At 46.6% G+C, this 21,670-nt stretch overlaps 1 protein-coding gene across 1 annotated transcript in view; it reads right to left on the bottom strand.

Annotated features, from left to right (window-relative positions):
- The window catches only part of LOC143302016 (uncharacterized), a 143,681-nt gene extending 122,295 nt beyond the window's left edge, over window positions 1-21,386 (bottom strand). Inside the window, exon 1 of the mRNA XM_076616502.1 lies at window positions 21,304-21,386. Within this exon, the coding sequence (XP_076472617.1) occupies window positions 21,304-21,386 (83 nt within the window). The remainder of the gene's footprint in view (window positions 1-21,303) is intronic.
- Between the last annotated feature and the right edge of the window lie 284 nt (window positions 21,387-21,670).

Here is a 21,670-nt window from a genome sequence, read left to right as displayed (position 1 = left end):
TGTTTCACTGTCATCAGCTACGTACCTTCTTGCCCAAGTATTTCAAAGAGAATAATCATTCTGCAGATGATTTTTGTAAAGTTATTTCTGACAAGGTTCTTATGGTCGAACTTTCACAGGCATTAGTTCATAGCCCTATTTCTACATTCCTTTAATGTACTTCAGAATTGTGTTAATGGTTTCTGATTATTATCATTATTATTATTGGATTGTTACTGTTAAATGTAATTGCATGCTAGTTATGCATTTTTTTGTGGTAGTTTTCTAGTTTACCTTTTCTGTTTTCCTCTTCCCTGCCCCCCCCCCCCCCCCCCTGACCGCCCCCACCCCCCCCTCCACGTCTAATATCACTGATAGTGAAAAGACGCTAAACCAAAGAACGAACATGCGCACACGTCGAGTCAATAGCTAACACAGTTAACTACAAGGCAAAAACTAAAAAAAGCAACAACAAAAAACTGTGACATCTCCATGGTCATGATTATCAGCACAGAATGAAAACATCTGAATCACAAGAAAAGAAACATACGATCCATAGCAAAACAAAGCAAAACAAAGAAACAGACACAACTACCATCACCATCACCCTGTACCCCCAACCCCTAACACACACACACACAGACACACACACAGAGACACACACACACAGACACACACACACAGACACACACACACACACACACACACACACACACACACACACACACACACACACACTCACACGAAACACTCGTCAACAATCACAGCAACAGAATTTACGAGGCATCATTATTGTCCAAAACACGTCATCAGTGCTATAAAAAGATTCCAAACCAGCGAATGAAAAAAAACCCATCCAGCTATTTTAAGACAGGGTAGAGGGGGATGGGGGGGAAGGAGTGAGGTTAGGGGTGGTGGTGGTGGTGGTGGTGGGGTGTGTGTGTGTGTGTGTGTGTGTGTGGAGAGGGGTTGGGGGGGGGGGGGGGGGAAGGGTTGTTTGCTCTGTAATGACTCGAAATGTTGTGTGACGTAAGTGTATAAAATCTTGACCATTTAGGTTTTTTTGTTGTTGTTGTTGTTTCGGGGGGGCCCAATCTTGAGTCTCTCGTTTCTGACCCGTCTCTGTCTCTCTCATCCTTTCACTGTCTTTGTCTGTCTCTCCTCTCTGCCTCTGTCTCCCTCTCTGTCACTGGATCTTTCGGGTCTTCGATCTTTTTTTTTTTTTTTCTTTTATACAATTTATCGCACGAAAGAAAACTTCCAGCTATTCTAAGACGTTGACAATGAGAGAGTGAATAAGAGACAGAGAGAGAGAGAGAGAGAGAGAGAGAGAGAGAGAGAGAGAGAGAGAGAGAGAGAGAGAGAGAAAGAGAGAGAGAGAGAGAGAGAGAGAAAGACAGATAGACAGACAGACAGACAGACACAGAGATTTCAACAAAGCCTTTGCATAGTGTTCCTATTTGTTGACAGTAAGTGCAAGATAAAATGTCGTCACGGTTTTTCTCTCTCTTTTTTTTTTTTTTTTTTTTCCACACATCTGCGTCATCACGGCATTTTACGTTCGACTTCATGATAATAGGTCACTTATTCGCGTCTTTTTCTTTCTTTTTTTTTTCTTCTCACTCTTAACTCTAGATCAAAACTCAGCGAGTGGAATAAAATCCCCCTCTGAAGGAAAAAGAAAAGAAAACAAAAACAACAAAAAACAACTTCTTCTTCTTCGTTCTTGGGCTGCAACTTCCACGTTCATTCGTATGTACATCAGTCGCTTTTACGTATTTGACCAGCCATGTAGGCAGCCATACTCCGTTTTCGGGGGGGGGGGGTACCCTCTGGATCAGAAGGTAGGATCGCACGATATATTTCATTCCTCCACATGCCTGTACAACAAAAAAAAAAAGAGCATAAAACGTGTGTTTTCATCGTTGAAACTGATACAGAATACTATCTACCTATTTTTTTTAGTTAGCTAGGCTATTATCCGAGACAAAGGGAGACAATAATTAATATGTTCTCGGAGGTGAGTGGGGGACGGGGGAGGAGGAGGAGGTGGAGGAGGGGATGGGAGGGGAAAAAAAAGCCTGGAAGTAACCTATCCGGAACTGAAGGTTTGGGTAGAGAGAGAGACAGAGAGAGAGAGAGAGGGAGGGAGAGAGAGAGAGAGAGAGAGAGAGAGAGAGGGAGGGAGGAGAGAGAGAGACAGAGAGAGAGAGGGAGGGAGGGAGAGAGAGAGGAGAGAGAGGGAGGGAGAGAGAGGGAGGGAGAGAGAGGGAGAGAGAGAGAGGGAGGGAACTCAGAACTCAGAACTCAAAACGTTTTTATTCAAGGATTAAGATTTTAGGCATTGCCTATTCTTCCAATCTGTCCTTGCTAATCTACATCTAGTACAAATAGCACAGACATAAATGAAAGGAAAAGGTTTTCATGCAGAATTGTATACATAATGAAGAAAACACCCACCCACCCCCCGGCCCCCACACACACCCCCACATCTGTGCACACACATGCATACACACACTGACGCTCGCGTGCGAGCGCACACACATACATACACACACACACACACACACTGACAGCATCCCCTCACTCCCCCCCCCCCCCCCCCCCCCACACACACACTAAGATTGACAGATGGATAGGACAGTGATTCACAGAGAGAGAGAGAGAGAGAGAGAGAGAGAGAGAGAGATGTCATCAATATAGAAGTTCCAGAAACATCCGGGTGTTTAAAAGGTACAGTATTGTTACTGTCTGTGAAATCTATGTTGGCAAGTGCAGCATACTACAGTGACTACCACCATCACCAATATTACTTGAACACTTGTCACGATTATGATAGAACGAAATGAATAGATTATGCATGCATAAGAAATAGAACGAGAAAAAAAAAAGAAAAAAAAGGAGCAAAACAAAACACGATGAAATGAGAAAGCAAGGAAAGAACAACAACAATAGCAACAATGACTGATACAATAAATAAGACATAACTGACCCCTTTGTTACTGCCTACAGTAATTCAAAGATCAGAGTTATTTACTGTTGGAAGGGGTGAAGATGTTATGCAGACTTGATTTGAACATAGGAAGAGAACTGCCCGTTTGTATGTGCAAAGGAAGGGAGTTCCACATGATGCACCCGAAAATGCAAAACTAGTTTTGAACAAATCAATTCGGGTACGTGGCAAAATGTATTTGTTAGAGCCGTATCGGCATGAGGCTCGTGTGAGCAGGTGTTGGAGATATTGCGGTGCTAAGTTATTGTGTGTTTTGTACATGAGTAATGCTTTGTTGAATTCTAGCTGGTTTTGAAGTGGAAGGATATTTAATCTGGCTTGCTTTTCTAACGTTGACAGTGAGTGATCTGGTAGAATTAATCTGGCTGCTCTCTTGTGGAGAGAATTTAGTTTCTTAAGATGAACATCTGCAGCACAGCTCCAGACAACAGATGCATAGTTGACGTGAGAAAGACAGTGAGCGTGAAAGAACATTTTGCGAGCTTCACTGTTTATGTAAGGTCTGAGCTGATTGAGTAAGAACAGACTGCGTGCCAACCTTTTACAGACAGAATCAATGTGAGCTTGCCATTTCAGTTCTTCATCAATTATGACTCCCAAGACGCGGTGCTCGCGAACTTGATCTATGGAGGTATCATCGACATTCAGGGTGAGAACAAGGGGATTTTCTTGGTGCTTTTGTCTTGACGTGATAATCATACTCTTTGTTTTTTGGGGATGAAGTGTCATACAGTTGGATTGCACCATTTAGAAACATCATTTAAGCCCGTTTGAAGAGAATTCTGAACTGAGGCAACGTTGGCAGCACTGGAATGAAGGGAAGTGTCATCTGCAAAAAGGGCACACGAGATTCTGGAGTCTGATAAAGACAAAGGAAGATCATTGATAAATATGCAGAATAGAAGTGGCCCTAAAACTGATCCTTGAGGAACTCCACTTTTTATTGCTCCCGTAGAAGAGAATCTACCATTGGTGAACACATGTTGTGTTCTGTCGGTAAGGAATGATTCGAAAAAGGACAGCGTAGTGGGGTCTCTGAGATACAATGACAGTTTTGTGAGTAATATTTCGTGGTCAACGAGATCAAAAGCTTTCTGTAAGTCAAGAAAAACAGCGCCTATGATTTCACTGCGGTTGATGCCAGACAACCATGAATCACACAGATGGACTAACGCTGTTTGACATGAGTGACGATGTCGGAAACCCGACTGCAAAGGATGGAAAAGTTTATGTTTTTCCAGATATTGCATAAGATGTTTATGAACATGTCTTTCGAGTGGTTTCGACAATACTGACAGAAGCGAAATAGGTCTAAAGTTGTTCAGATCAGACGTGTCTTTTGACTTCGGTAATGGAATAACTTTCGCTGACTTAAGAGCAGGGGGAATCATACCCTGTTCGATGCACAAGTTGTATATGAATGTAAGGGGGACAACGATGTAAGGGAGAGCGAGTTTTAATAGAGAAGCATTAATACCATCAGGTCCTATTGATTTTTTGTTTCTTAGACTGGAAATGAGAGCACCAACTTCATGGACTGCAAGAGGAGGTATCTTGAAGGAATCTTCTCGTTCTATTCTGCTGTTACAGAACATTAAAAGAGAGGATGGCACATTATAATTTTCCGCGGACAGTGTTTCGTTAGATTTTGTTGACTCAGCTATGTTTAGGAAATGATTGTTGAATTCATCAGGCGACCATGTGTAGTGTTTTTGAATTTTTAACACGAGACTTGTTAGTAATTTCATTAATTGCTTGCCACAGGGAGGAAGTATCTCTGTTGGTTGTTAACAATTTGTTGAAGTGTGCTTGTTTTGAAGCACGAATGAGATCTGTTACTTTGTTTCTTTGTTTTTTGTAGTCTGCTTTCTTTTTTCTTTTTCGCGTTGTTTTTGTCTTTTAATAGACTCTGGTAAATGTTCTAAATTTTCTTTCTCTTTTTTCTTTGTTTCGCGTTTAAGGCTATCGCGTTTATCCATTGCTTCTGAGATTTCGGGTGTGAGCCAGCCGGGAAGATGGGGACATTTAACCCTTTTCCTCCGAAATGGCGCATGCTTATCTATTATAGAGAGCAGTATGTCATAAAAAGTATCTAGAGCTTCAGTTGGGTCAGAGGACTTCAAGACATTATCGAACGGTGCTAAGCTGAGATCGTGGAAAAAAACAATTTTGTGGAAGTTCTTGAAAGATCTATAGTGCATAGTTGTATGACCTTTGCTTGGTGATTTGGGGGGTTTATATAGCAAAGTGCAAACGATAACAGAATGGTCACTGATGCTCTTGTCTAACACGTTCATATCGTTATCGAGTGTTCGTTATTAGTGTATATGTGATCCAACAGGGTAGAGGAAGTGGACGTAACTCTAGTAGGATTTTTTATCAATTGGTGTAAGCCAAAAAGTGTGATGGTTGACTGCCAGGCTGGTTGGGGTTTTAATAGGTCATAGTTAAAGTCACCAAGCAGTAAGGTGTTGCGGTTACAAGCGTTAACTTGATCCATCATACGCACAAAGTCATCAAGCCAGGTATATGGCGATGCAGGGTTTCTATATAGGTATCCAAGAAGAATGGGGGGTGACATGCAATATTTCATTTCAATCCAGATGCACTCAACCATTGTGTTCTCTAAATCAGTTCTCCTTTTGACATATTGGGATATACTATTGTGTATATAGATTGCAAGTCCAGTTTCACCATGGCTGACTGCATCCCGACGGATTATGTCATAGTTGGGGATCGACAGCATTTCGTTTGTTATTCGGGAGTCAAGACGCGTTCACTGAGTCCAAGCACGTGGATGATAGGGGGTCCATTCAAAAGTAAACATATATCGGGTATTTTGTTATACAAATGGTAGACATTTAAGTGAGCAATTCTTGTCCCGTTGGCTTGGCCAAACCGCACGGTATTTCCATGTAAGTCTGACATCTTTTTCAGTGGATAGTTATGATCAATATTATTAAAAAAAAAAAGATTAAAAAAAATAAAAAAATAAAAGACTAAAATAAAATAAAACAAGAAGGGAGGGAGAGAGAGAGAGGGGAGAGAGGGAGAGAGAGAGGGAGGGAGGGAGAGAGAGAGAGGGAGGGGAGGGAGAAAGAGGGAGAGAGAGGGGGGGGGAGGGAGGAGGGGAGAGAGAGAGAGAGAGAGGGAGGGAGAGAGAGAGAGGGAGGGGAGAGAGAGGGAGAGAAAGGGAGAGAGAGGGGGGAGGGAGAGAGAGAGGGAGAGAGAGGGAGGGAGGGAGAGAGAGAGGGAGAGGAGAGGGAGGGAGGGAGAGAGGGAGAGAGAGGGAGAGAGGGAGAGAGAGAGAGAGGGAGAGAGAGAGGGAGGGAGAGAGAGAGAGAGAGAGGGAGGGAGAGAGAGAGAGAGAGGGAGAGAGAGAGGGAGGGAGAGAGAGAGAGAGAGAGAGAGAGAGAGAGAGAGAGAGAGAGAGGGGGTGGGGAGTGGGGGGTGGGGGGCGGTTGAGGGGTCCCTGTCTTATTACGGAGTGTCATGTAGTTTACGTATTGCTTTTGTTGTTGTTGATGATGTTGTCGTCGTTGTTGTTGCTGTTGATATTGTTGATGTTGTCGTCGTTGTTACTGCTGTTGATATATTGTTGATGTTGTCGTCGTTGTTACTGCTGTTAATATTGTTGATGTTGTCGTCGTTGTTACTACTGTTGATATATTGTTGTTGTTGTCGTCGTTGTTACTGCTGTTAATATTGTTGTTGTTGTCGTCGTTGTTACTACTGTTGATATATTGTTGATGTTGTCGTCGTTGTTACTGCTGTTAATATTGTTGTTGTTGTCGTCGTTGTTACTGCTGTTGATATTGTTGTTGTTGTCGTCGTTGTTACTACTGTTGATATATTGTTGTTGTTGTCGTCATTGTTACTGCTGTTAATATTGTTGATGTTGTCGTCGTTGTTACTGCTGTTAATATTGTTGATGTTGCCGTCGTTGTTACCGCTGTTGATATACTGTTGTTGTTGCTGTCGTTGTTACTGCTGTTAATATTGATGATGTTGCCGTCGTTGTTACTACTGTTGAAATATTGATGATGTTGTCGTCGTTGTTACTGCTGTTAATATTGTTGTTGTTGTCGTCGTTGTTACTGCTGTTGATATACTGTTGTTGTTGTTGTCGTCGTTGTTGTTGTTTCTAAACTACGTCGGGAATGACGAGTTTCTTCGTCTTTTCTGTTTTTCTTCTTCCTTAACTATAAGGGTACACTGATCACAGCCTTCCATGACATACATAAACATCCACACACACACACACACACACACACACACACACACACACACCTATATCTTCCCTGTGAGACTGCCTCCAGACAGCATCACACGTCTAGTCGGTTCCTATTAGGCTGGGGGGGGATTTCTATGTGCGGGACTGTGATGACTGTGCTCTGGTTCTCTCTGTCTCGGCCCCTCTCTTGTATCGTCCCACTCTCTCTCTCTTTTCCTCCCCCTCTCCTCTATCCCCCCCCTCTCTCTCTCTCTTCCTCCTCCTCTCCCTCTATCCCCCCCTCTCTCTCTCTCTCTCTCTTCCTCCTCCTCTCCCTCTATCCCCCCCTCTCTCTCTCTTCCTCCTCTCTCTCTCTCTGTCTGTCAATGTCTTTCTGTCTCTCTCTCTTCCCCCTTCTCTTTCTCTGTCTGTCTGTCTCTCTTCCTCCTTCCCTCTCTGTCTATCTGTCTGTCTCTGTCTCTCTCTCTCTCTCTCTTCCTCCTTCCCTCTCTGTCTATCTGCCTGTCTCTGTCTCTCTCTCTTCCGCCTCTCTCTGTCTCTGTCTCTCTCTCTTCCGCCTCTATCTGTCTGTCTCTGTCTCTCTCTCTTCCGCCTCTCTCTGTCTCTGTCTCTCTCTTTCTCTCCATCCCCTTCTCTCTCTGTCTCTGTCTATCTGTCTGTCTCTCTCTTTCTCTCTCCCCCCTTCTCTCTCTGTCTCTGTCTATCTGTCTGTCTCTGTCTTTCTCTCTCCCCCCTTCTCTCTCTGTCTCTGTCTCTCTCTTTCTCCCCTTCTCTCTCTGTCTCTGTCTATCTGTCTGTCTCTGTCTCTCTTTCTCCCCTTCTCTCTCTGTCTCTGTCTATCTGTCTGTCTCTGTCTCTCTCTTTCTCCCCTTCTCTCTCTGTCTGTCTATCTGTCTGTCTCTCTCTCTTTCTCTCTCCCCCTTCTCTCTCTGTCTCTGTCTATCTGTCTCTGTCTCTCTCTTTCTCTCTCCCCCCTTCTCTCTCTGTCTCTGTCTATCTGTCTGTCTCTGTCTCTCTCTTTCTCCCCTTCTCTCTCTGTCTCTGTCTATCTGTCTGTCTCTGTCTCTCTCTTTCTCTCTCCCCCCTTCTTTCTCTCTCTGTCTATCTGTCTCTTTCCCTCTTCCCCCTTCTTTCTTTGTCTCGGTCTGTCTCTGTCTCTTTCTCCTCTCTCTCCCTTTGTATATATTCACCCCCCTCTCTCTCCCTCCTTCTCTGTCTCCGTCTTTCTTCACCCCCACTCCCCTCTGTCTCTGTCTGTCTGTCTGTCTGTCTGTCTGTCTCTCTCCTTCTCATGTCTGTAAATTGGATTTGTCGACAACGACACCCCAAAGAATACTGAACTTTCTTTTCAGAAGCGCTGTTAAGCACACGACAGTGAATTATCAAAGTGTCGAAAGGAACTATCTCTCTCTCTCTTGCGCGCGCGAGTGTGTGTGTGTGATGTGTGTGTGTGTGTGTGTGTGTGTGTGTGTGTGTGTGTGTGTGTGTGTGGTGAGTGTGTGCTTTTTTTGTTTGTTTGTTTGTGTGTTTGTGTGTGTGTGTGTGTGTGTGTGGTGTGTGTGTGTGTGTGTGTGTGTGTGTTGTGTGTATGTGTGTGTTGTGTGTATGTGTGTGTGTGTGTGTGTGTGTGTGTGTGTGTGTGTGTGTGCCCTCGTGTTACTAATCTACTTCCTTTGGAGCTCTGAATCAATCAGTTCCCCCCCCCCCCCCCCTACTCTCTCTGTCTGAAGTCTGTGAATGGATTTGTTGTCTTGAAACCCAAAGAACAGATACACTTTCTTGTCAGAAAGGCTGTAATGAAACCACTACAGGAAAGTATCAAAGTGTCCAGACTGTCTCTGTGTGTTTGTCTCTCTCTCTCTTGGCCCCTATAGCCCCCTAATCCATTTCCTTTCAGCAGAAGAACCAATCTATATCTTTCTCTGTCTGTCTGTCTGTCTTTCTCTCCCTCCACCCCCTCTCTCTCTTTGCCCCCTTCCCCATCACCGCCCCCCCCCTTCACTCTCTCACTAATCTCTTACCCCTGGAGTAAAAACCAATATCCCCTCCCTCCATCTCTCTCTTCCCCCCTCCCTCTCTCTCTTTGCCCCCCCCCCCACGCCCCCCTCCCCACCGTTCCACTCTCTCACTAATCTCTTACCCCTGGAGCAAAACCAATATCTTCTCCCTCCCTTCCTCACTACCCTCCACCTTCTCCACCCCCTTCTCTCTCTTTGCCCTCCTCCCCCCCCCCCCCCCCCCCCCCCCCCCCCCCCCGCCACACACACACACCCGCCTCTCCCTTCACTCTCTCACTAACCTCTTACCACTGAAGGAAAAGCCTCACTACCCGCACCCTTCTCCACCCCCCTTCTCTCTCTTTGCCCCCCCAACCACCTCCTTCTCCACCATCCTCTCTCTATTTGCCCTCCCCAGCACCCCCACCCCCACCCCCCGCTCCACTCTCTCACTATACTCTAACCCCTGGAGCAAAACCAATATCTCCTCCCTCCCTCTCTAGCTCTCCCCCCTTCTCCACCACCCCCCCTCTCTCTCTGTGATATCTTACCCCTGCAGTAAAAACCAATATCTCCTTCCCTCTCTCTCTTCTCCCCTCCCTCTCTCTCTCTTTGCCCCCCCCCCCCCACTCCCCCCTCCCCACCGTTCCACTCTCTCACTAATCTCTTACCCCTGGAGCAAAACCAATATCTCCTCCCTCCCTTCCTCACTACCCCCCCTCCCCTTCTCCACCCCCCCTCTCTCTCTTTGCCCCCCCCCCACACCCGCCTCTCCCTTCGCTCTCTCATTAACCTCTTACCCCTGGAGCAAAACCAATATCTCCTCCCTTCCTCACTACCCCCCTCTCTCTCTCTTTGCCCCCCCCCCCCCCCCCCGCGTCTCCCTTCACTCTCTCACTAATCTCTTACCCCTGGAGTAAAATCAATATCTCCCCCCCCCCCCCGTCTCTACCCAGCCCACCCCCCCCCCCCTTCTCTACCACCATCTCTCTCTTTGCCCCCCCCCCCCTACTCTCTCACTAATCCCTTAACCCTGTAGCAAAAGCAGTATCTTTTTTTTCTTTCACAAGACCAACACCAGTCATCAGAGCCGCTCAACCAGTCATCCAGTGCAGGTTCTTTCTTCAAATACTAATGTCGCTGAAAGCGAAAGACATCTTTCAGCTTGTTGTTGTTGTTGTTGTTGTTGGTTGTTGATGTTGCCAGTCGCCACTTTCCTGCCGCCACTGCCCTCTGGACTTTAGTGCGCGTTTTTTTGTTTTGTTTTGTTTTTCCTAACTCTTACTTGTAATCAACAACCATCTACCTGAAGATCTAGTCATCAGCCCCATCCACATGTAATATGCGTCTTCTGTTCAAAAGTGTGTGCGTGTGTGTGTGTGTGTGTGTGTGTGTGTGTGTGTGTGTGTGTGTGTGTGTGTGTGTGTGTGTGTGCAGTGCGTGCATGTGTGAGTATGCACGAGTTCTTATTTTGATATGCACTCGTATGTATCCTAATTTCTACTGTATCTGTGTTTGTGTATGATTTTCGATATATATGCTCGTACCTTGTTATGTACCCCCCCCCCCCCCCCATATTCCTTGTGACCCCGGTACACTTGGTAATAAAGACATATTCTATTCTATTCTACGTGGGTACCCCCTAATTACCATGGCTTTACCCTCTGGTAACCTTCCGTACCCTGGGTAGCTCTTCTTGACTTGCCAGTACCTCCTGATGCTTGTTACTTTGATTGTTACCCTTGTAGCCACCTTACCTTGCCCTTGGTAGCCACTTTCCCTTGGTACATACTTACCCCCACCAGCTTCTTTTCCTGAGCACCCTCCTTACCATGGTACCTCCTCCGGTGTCTCCCTCCTTACCCATTACCCCTTACCCCCTTACCCCCTTACCCCGGCACCTTATTACATGGGTAACTCCTTACCTCTGGTGCTTCTATTTGTATTTGTATTTATATTTCTCAGTGTGAAATTCGGGCTGCTCTCCCCAGGGAGAGCGCGTCGCTACGCTACAGCGCCACCAGTTGTTTTTTGTTGTTGTTGTTGTTGTTGTTTTAATTTTGTGTGTGTGTGTGTGTGTGTGTGTGTGTGTGTGTGTGTGTGTGTGTGTGTGTGTGTGTGTTTGTTGTTGTTTTTCCTGCATGCAGTTTTATTTGTTTTTTCTATCGACGTGATTTTTCTACAGAATTTTGCCAGGGTTCTTTTACGCGCGCTAAGCGCATGCTAGCACCACTCATAGTCTAGTGGAGGGGGTTGGGGGGTGGGGTGGGGGGGGTGGGGGGGGGAGAAAGTATTGGCGGCTGAGCCGTGATTCGAACCAGCGCGCTCAGGTTCTCCTTCTTAACCCATGCCTCCTTAATCCTGTACCTCCTTACCTCTGTTGCTTCCTTACTTTGTTACCTTGTTACCTTCTTACCCTCAGCACCTCCGTCGCCCTGTTTCTCCTTACCCTGGTGTCATCTCAAACCCCTGTGTACCCGCACATCCTTACCCACGTACCTCCTTACCCTTACCACCTCTTTACCCCAGATACCCCCGAGTCCTGGGTCCTCCTTACCCAGGAAGCTGGTACTGAGCCTTGGTTAACCCTTGGTGTAGCCTTGCCCTTGGTATCTCCTTACCCAGGAAGCTAGTACTGAGCCTTGGTTAACCCTTGGTATCTCCTTACCCAGGAAGCTAGTACTGAGCCTTGGTTAACCCTTGGTATCTCCTTACCCAGGAAGCTAGTACTGAGCCTTGGTTAACCCTTGGTGGAGCCTTGCCCTTGGTATCTGCTTTCCCTGTACCCGCCTATCCTTAGAACCCCGTGCCTCCTTACCCTTACCACCTCTTTACCCCAGATACCCCCGAATTCTGAGTCCTCCGTACCCAGGAAGCTGGTACTAAACCTGAATAGGAGAAGTTTGTATTATACTCCATGTTTGGTGATACATATACTTACCATGTCAAACTGATGCAATCTAAGCCTATCGGTTTGCTCTGCTTGGCCAAATTTCGCGCGGCTAACAAACGCCTCTAAAAGCTATAAGCGCTGAATCATTCCTGTGTCATTGAAGAGACCGGCCACCAGGGCCTCTCCATATACCACGCCACCTAAGTCAAATCGGCGTGCGCAGAATCAGCGGCAGAGGAATAAACCACCTCATGTCCGCCCAAGCCGACCGGCCATGCCCAAGCCCAGAAGGCAGCACCCCCAATAACTGGGCCCCGATTCAGCACCGCCAGTCGTTCAGCCCCTCCAAGCAGGAAACTTGTCCCGGCATGCGCATCAGTGGCGTGCTCTGGGACTCAACGACTGGATTGTATCGGTGCAATTAACCCCTTGGTACATCCTTGAGCTTGGTATCTCCCTGTTGGGTATCCTACAATGCTCTGCTCCCCGCTCCCCCCATCCTCAAATCAGTTTCGGCTAAGTCTGTTGATGGCATCTAATAAAGAAAAGCATTGTAAAGAATTTGTCCGTTTACATATATAAAGCATTTAAGTTAAGATCAATAATGATATCATAATTCCTTTGATGATTGTTTCGCCTTGTGCACTTGCATGTTTAATAATGTTGTATACTGCACCCCTTCATGAGGGGCAGTGGCCTATATGAATAAATCATCCGAATCCGAATCCCCCCCTCCTCCAACCCTACACCTGCTCCCTATCACCCACTTCCCAACCACCCACCCACCCACCTCTCCTACTCCCTGATTCTTACTGACTCTTACTGGCAAGTCCCCCCTTTAACCACCCTCCCACTTCAAATCTCCCCCCCCCCCTCCGCCCCCCCCCCTACTCCCACTCCCCTACGCCCCACCCACTTGTACCTCATTCTTACTGACTCCAACTGGAAAGCTCCCCTTTCACCCTCCCACTTCAAATCTCCCCCCCCAGTCCCCTACACCCCCACCCACTTGTACCTCATTCTTACAAACTCCAACTGGAAAGCTCCCCTTTCACCCTCCCACTTCAAATCTCCCCCCCCCCCCCCCACTCCCCCCACCCACTTCTACCTCATTCTTACTAACTCCAACTGGAAAGCTCCCCTTTCACCCTCCCACTTCAAACCCCCCCCCCACCCCCCCCTTCACCCCCCCCCCAAACTCCTCCCATGCACCTACCTCTCCTACCTCATCCTTACCGACTTCTTTTGGTAAGCTCCCCCTTCACCCTCCCCCCCCTTCAAATCTCTCCTCCCCCCACTGCCACTCCCGCACCTTCCCACCTCTCCAACCTCATCCTCACCGACTCCTTTTGATAAGCTCCCCCTTCACGCCCCCCCCCCCCCCCCCCCCCCCCAACTTCAAATCCCCCCCCTCCCCACCCTAAGCCCACCCCCTACCATCGGCAACGCTTCCCCTTCCTGCACCCGCCCTCCCCTCCCCACGCTCCCCCTCCCCCTCCTCTCCCCCTCCTCTCCACACACTGCTCCAGCCAGACGACAGGTTCATTATTCTCCGAGGACGTCACAGTCTCCTTCCTCCGTCCCTGCTTCTTCTCGTCGTCACACGTCGGGAAAGACAACGTGGACATCGACATCGTCGTTGTAGTGATGGGGAGGACACTGTTTCACACTTTTTGAGTCCCAGTGTGTATAGCTCTCTTGTCTGTCTGTCTGTCTGTCTATCTGCCTGTCTCTCCCTGCCTCCCCCTCCCCTCCCGTCCCCCCTCTGTCTTTCTGACTGTCTCATCGTTACACACATTCACGTGCAAACAACTTGACCCCCCCCCCCTCTCTCTCTCTCTCTCTGTCTGTCTGTCTGAATGTTGTTGATTATTTGTGTTAACTATTTTGGGGTTGATTTGGATTATCGATTTACAGTGCCCTATCGTTTTCTCGTTATCCCTTTTCAATGAAACCCCATTTCAGTAATGGGCTCAGGCCTTCATCCGAATAAACAGTCGTTATCGTTATGTGTCCCTCACTATCTCTCATTCTCTCTGTCTTTCTTCCGCCCTCCCCCCCCCTTCTCTCAATCCGCCTCCCCTCTCCCTCTCTCTCCATCCATCTCTCGCTCTCTCCCCCTCTATCTCTCTCCCCTCTCCCTCTCTCTCCATCCATCTCTCCCTCTCTCCCCCTCTATCTCTCCCCCCTCTCTCTCAATCCGCATCCCCTCTCCCTCTCTCTCCATCCATCTCTCCCTCTCTCTCCATCCTTCTCTCTCCTCCCCCCTCTCTCTCAATCCGTCACCCCTCTCATTCTCTCGGTCTTTCTTCCGCCCCCCCCCCCTCTCTCTCAATCCATCTCTCTCTCCCCCCCTCTCTCTCCATCCCCCTCTCTCTCAATCCGTCTCCCCTCTCCCTCTCTCTCCCCTCTCTCTCTCCATCCCTCTCTCTCCCCTCCCTCTCTCTCCCCCCTCTCTCTCTCCATCCTTCTCTCCCTCTCTCCCCCCCCCCTCTCTCTCCATCCCTCTCTCCCCCCTCTCTCTCAATCCGTCTTCCCTCTCACTCTCCATCCACCTCTCCCTCTCTCTCTCCATCCCTCTCTCTCCCCTCTCTCCCTCTCTCCCCCCCACTCTCTCCATCACCCCAACCCCCCCCCCCCCCCCCCCGCCCCTCTCTCCATCCCTAGTTTTCTGCCTCGTCCTTTCCCTCAACCCGCTTAGTACCTTCCATCCGTTTTCCTCTGTAATGAAGAGCAGGATAATCAGATGTTTGTTGGGGTTTTATTTTATTTTATTTTATTTCTATTTCATTTTATTAGTTGCGGGGTCCTCTCCAGTCACTGTTTCATTTTCCTTCTCACCCTATCTATATCTCCTTATCATCATCAACCTTCGCCTTCGCATTTTTGTCTTTCCTGTGCGACAAAAGTAGGATGCTTCAGTTTCTTTTCCTTGTGACCTTTAAAAAAAACAACCCAAAACCCCCCCACAACATTTCAGTATTGTATTTTTTTTCCTCGTTACTTCAAAAAATATCTTTTAAAACTTTCTGTTATTTTACGTGCACACGTTTTTTTTTCCTCATGGCCGTTTTTTTGTGTGTTTGTTTGGTTTTTTTCTTCTTTTTTTTCTATAATTATATGCTTCTTAGCGAAGACTATTTTAAGTAAACATCTACCGTAATTTATTTCTAAAAAAGAAAAAAAAAAAAAAAGAAAAAAAAAAAAAAGAGGAAAGATTGTGTACGCTATGAGGAAGGGGTCATTAATGTATGAATATGCGTCGTGCGTCGAGTACCTAGAAAACCAACTTTTTAAATCACTCTCTCTTTATATATATATATATATATATATATCTCCACACACACACACACACATATATCTTCTCTGTCATATTTTTACGGTCGATTATCTGTCTCTCCACGCGCCAGCACCAGCCCTCCTCTCACTGTCCACTAATCCTCTTCCTCCTCACCCTCCCTAATCCTCTTTTCAGTTAGCTCCCTTCCTTGTAGGGAAGGAAAGAGTAGGATGACTTATCCCAGGACTTTGGGTGGTGGAGAGTAAATAAGGGAGCATTGCACTGAGACACTGCGACCATACATAAAACATCACCCAGCTTTCTTCTTCTTCTTCTTCCGTGGCGGCCGTGGTTTTTTCTATTTGGTCAGCTAGTCTGGTTCTGACCGAAATTTAATGTTACTTCCTTGATCGGGGGAAGGGGTGGAGTGTGTGTGTGTGTGTGGGGGGGGGGGGGGGGGGGGGGGGGAGGTTGGGCTCTGATTAAGAAAATTATAGGACTATTATTATGATTATCATCACCATCATTATAATGATGATGATTGTTGTTGTTGTTGTTGTTGTTGTTGTTGTTATTGCTGTTCACCGGTTAAAAAAATTCTTTAAACCCTGAATATTTTTTCAAATACATACAAGCACACGCATGTACACAAACACACGCACGCGCACATATACACATTCGCACTTGCACGCACACACACACATAATCTGTATTCCATTATAATATATGTGTGTTGTATTTTTGTATTGTATTGTACTGTATTGTATTTTATTACATGCATAATATCACACACATACATACACACGCACATACATATGCTCATACGCATGCTCTCTCTCTCTCTCTCTCTCTCTCACGCACACACACTCACACACACACACAATACGCTCGCACATATATGTATACACACGCGCATATTCACACACAAACACACATCTCTCCCTCTTTTTTTCTCTTTCTCTTCCCCCCCGCCCCCTCTCTCTCTTTAGCTCTCCTGTCCTTCATTTGGAAAGGAGAAAAAAACAAAGAGAGAGACAGAGACATAGAGACAGAGAGACAGAGAAAAGAAGAAGACGAAGAAGGCACAGCTACAGGGCTTTAATTTTTTTTTTTTAATAAAAAAGAGAAGAAGAAGAAATCGTAACTTTCCTCATTCATTCTGGACAGGAAACGAGAAAGTACATTGACACCTATGTCTCTGTGCCCCCATTCTCTCTCTCCCTCTCTCTCTCTCCCCCCTCTCTCTCTCTTTCTCTCTCTCTCCCTCTTGCTTCCTTACCCCTCCTCCTCCTTCTCTCCCTCCTTCCATAGATCTCCTCTTTAATTCGGAAGGAAAGATTGCCTGAAGGCAGGGTGGTATGGGGGTGGTGGTGGTGGTGGTGGTGGTGGGGGAGGGGGTGGGTGGGTGCGGAGAGGATGTACCGCATTCCTTCATTATGGAAAGGGAAAGAGACACCACATTAACACCCCTTCATGATGGAAAGGGAAAGAGACACCACATTAACACCCCTTCATTATGGAACTCAGAACTCAGAACTCAAAACGTTTTTATTCAAGGATTAAGATTTTAGGCATTGCCTATTCTTCCAATCTGTCCTTGCTAATCTACATCTAGTACAAATAGCACACACATAAATGAAAGGAAAAGGTTTTCATGCAGAATTGTATACATAATGAAGAAAACACCCCCCCCCCCCCGGCCCCCACACACACACCCACATCTGTGCACACACATACATACACACACACACGCACACACACACACTGACAGCATCCCCTCACTCCCCCCCCCCCACACACACACTAAGATTGACAGATGGATAGGACAGTGATTCACAGAGAGAGAGAGAGAGAGAGAGAGAGAGAGAGAGAGAGAGAGAGAGAGAGAGATGTCATCAATATAGAAGTTCCAGAAACATCCGGGTGTTTAAAAGGTACAGTATTGTTACTGTCTCTGAAATCTATGTTGGCAAGTGCAGCATACTACAGTGACTACCACCATCACCAATATTACTTGAACACTTGTCACGATTATGATAGAACGAAATGAATAGATTATGCATGCATAAGAAATAGAACGAGAGAAAAAAAAAAAGAAAAAAGAAAAAAAGAAAAAAGAAAAAAAAAAAAAGAAAAAAAAGAAGAAAAAAAAGAGCAAAACAAAACACGATGAAATGAGAAAGCAAGGAAAGAACAACAACAATAGCAACAATGACTGATACAATAAATAAGACATAACTGACCCCTTTGTTACTGCCTACAGAAATTCAAAGATCAGAGTTATTTACTGTTGGAAGGGGTGAAGATGTTTATGCAGACTTGATTTGAACATAGGAAGAGAACTGCCCGTTTGTATGTGCAAAGGAAGGGAGTTCCACAGTGATGAGGTGTTAATGTGGTGTCTCTTTCCCTTTCCACAATGAAGGGGTGTTAATGTGGTGTCTCTTTCCCTTTCCATCATGAAGGGGTGTTAATGTGGTGTCTCTGTCCCTTTCCACAATGGAAAGGGACAGAGACACCACATTAACACCCCTTCATTATGGAAAGGGACAGAGACACCACATTAACACCCCTTCATTATGGAAAGGGACAGAGACACCACATTAACACCCCTTCATTATGGAAAGGGAAAGAGACACCACATTAACATCCCTTCATTGTGGAAAGGGAAAGAGACACCACATTAACACCCCTTCCTGATGGAAAGGGACAGAGACACCACATTAACACCCCTTCATTATGGAAAGGGAAAGAGACACCACATTAACACCCCTTCATGATGGAAAGGGACAGAGACACCACATTAACACCCCTTCATGATGGAAAGGGTAAGAGACACCACATTAACACCCCTTCATTAAGGAAAGGGAAAGAGACACCACATTAACACCTCTTCATGATGGAAAGGGACAGAGACACCACATTAACACCCCTTCATTATGGAAAGGGAAAGAGACACCACATTAACACCCCTTCATGATGGAAAGGGAAAGAGACACCACATTAACACCCCTTCATTATGGAAAGGGACAGAGACACCACATTAACACCCCTTCATGATGGAAAGGGAAAGAGACACCACATTAACACCCCTTCATTATGGAAAGGGACAGAGACACCACATTAACACCCCTTCATGATGGAAAGGGAAAGAGACACCACATTAACACCCCTTCATTGTGGAAAGGGAAAGAGACACCACATTAACACCCCTTCATTAAGGGAAAGAGACACCACATTAACACCCCTTCATGATGGAAAGGGAAAGAGACACCACATTAACACCCCTTCATGATGGAAAGAGAAAGAGACACCACATTAACACCCCTTCATTAAGGAAAGGGACAGAGACACCACATTAACACCCCTTCATTAGGGAAAGGGAAAGAGACACCACATTAACACCCCTTCATGATGGAAAGGGACAGAGACACCACATTAACACCCCTTCATGATGGAAAGGGAAAGAGACACCACATTAACACCCCTTCATGATGGAAAGGGAAAGAGACACCACATTAACACCCCTTCATTGTGGAAAGGGAAAGAGACACCACATTAACACCCCTTCATGATGGAAAGGGACAGAGACACCACATTAACACCCCTTCATTATGGAAAGGGAAAGAGACACCACATTAACACCCCTTCATGATGGAAAGGGAAAGAGACACCACATTAACACCCCTTCATGATGGAAAGGGAAAGAGACACCACATTAACACCCCTTCATTATGGAAAGGGACAGAGACACCACATTAACACCCCTTCATTGTGGAAAGGGACAGAGACACCACATTAACACCCCTTCATGATGGAAAGGGAAAGAGACACCACATTAACACCCCTTCATTATGGAAAGGGACAGAGACACCACATTAACACCCCTTCATGATGGAAAGGGAAAGAGACACCACATTAACACCCCTTCATTATGGAAAGGGACAGAGACACCACATTAACACCCCTTCATGATGGAAAGGGAAAGAGACACCACATTAACACCCCTTCATTGTGGAAAGGGAAAGAGACACCACATTAACACCCCTTCATGATGGAAAGGGACAGAGACACCACATTAACATCCCTTCATGATGGAAAGGGAAAGAGACACCACATTAACACCCCTTCATGATGGAAAGGGAAAGAGACACCACATTAACACCCCTTCATTGTGGAAAGGGAAAGAGACACCACATTAACACCCCTTCATGATGGAAAGGGAAAGAGACACCACATTAACACCCCTTCATGATGGAAAGGGAAAGAGACACCACATTAACACCCCTTCTTCATCTTCTCTACTACCACTGCAGCTTCCCCTCTCTCACTGTCTGTCTCTCTCTGTCTCCCTGTGTCTTTCTCTGTGTCTCTGTGTCTCTCTCTGTCTCTGTCTCTCTCCATCTCTGTCTGTCTGTCTCCCCATCCCACAAAATCCGACTCCACCCCACATCACAAAACCCCACCCACCCCAAATCACAAAACCCCACCCACCCCTACCTCACAAAACCCCACCCCACAAAACCCCACCCAACCCCACATCACAAAACCCCACCCCACCACACATCACAAAACCCCACACTAAAAAAAAACAACCCACACCACAAAACCCCACATCACAAAATCCTACTCCACCCCGACCCACATCACAAAATCCTACCCGACCTCACACCACATCACAAAACCCCCATCCAACACATCAACCACATCACAAAATCCTACCCGACCTCACACCAACCACATCACAAAATCATACCCGACCTCACACCACATCACAAAATCCTACCCGACCTCACACCACATCACAAAATCCTACCCGACCTCACACCACATCACAAAATCCTACCCTACCTCACACCACATCACAAAATCCTACCCGACCTCACACCAACCACATCACAAAATCCTACCCGACCTCACACCACATCACAAAATCCTACCCTACCTCGCACCACATCACAAAATCCTACCCTACCTCACACCACATCACAAAATCCTACCCTACCTCACACCACATCACAAAATCCTACCCGACCTCACACCAACCACATCACAAAATCCTACCCGACCTCACACCACATCACAAAATCCTACCCGACCTCACACCACATCACAAAATCCTACCCTACCTCACACCACATCACAAAATCCTACCCTACCTCGCACCACATCACAAAATCCTACCCTACCTCACACCACATCACAAAATCCTACCCGACCTCACACCACATCACAAAATCCTACCCTACCTCACACCACATCACAAAATCCTACCCGACCTCACACCACATCACAAAATCCTACCCTACCTCACACCACATCACAAAATCCTACCCTACCTCACACCACATCACAAAATCCTACCCTACCTCACACCACATCACAAAATCCTACCCTACCTCGCACCACATCACAAAATCCTACCCTACCTCACACCACATCACAAAATCCTACCCTACCTCACACCACATCACAAATCCTACCCGACCTCACACCAACCACATCACAAAATCCTACCCGACTTCACACCACATCACAAAATCCTACCCGACCTCACACCACATCACAAAATCCTACCCGACCTCACACCAACCACATCACAAAATCCTACCCTACCTCACACCACATCACAAAATCCTACCCTACCTCACACCACATCACAAAATCCTACCCTACCTCACACCACATCACAAAATCCTACCCGACCTCACACCACATCACAAAATCCTACCCGACCTCACACCACATCACAAAATCCTACCCGACCTCACACCAACCACATCACAAAATCCTACCCGACCTCACACCACATAAACAAAACCCCCATCCAACACACCAACCACATCACACCACAAAACACAATCACCCCGGCCCCCTACCCGTCCACACACACCCACACACACTGACCTGAGCCGACATCGGTCTCCCAGCCAGTTCTCGTTGGGCTGGAAGGACAGGGCGCTGCACTGACGGCACTGGTAGCCATCCATGTTGCGGCACTTCACCAGCTCGTGCCCTGCAACACACACACACACACACACACACACACACACACACACACACACACGCACACACACACACACACACACACGCACACACACACACGCACACAGAGCATATGTATGATGTGTATTTCTTTATCACAATATTCTTGTAGATACTCGTATATATATCTATTTTGTTGTTATTGTTGCTTTTCATGTTTGTTTCCTCTCTCTCTCTCTCTCTCTCTCTCTCTCCCTCCTCTCTCTCTCTCTCTCCCTCTCTCTCTCCC

The sequence above is a fragment of the Babylonia areolata genome, chromosome 28 (assembly GCF_041734735.1).
Source record: "Babylonia areolata isolate BAREFJ2019XMU chromosome 28, ASM4173473v1, whole genome shotgun sequence".
Taxonomy (NCBI): domain Eukaryota; kingdom Metazoa; phylum Mollusca; class Gastropoda; order Neogastropoda; family Buccinidae; genus Babylonia; species Babylonia areolata.
Note: the sequence above shows the minus strand (reverse complement) of the source record. Positions and strands in the feature narration are given on the sequence as shown.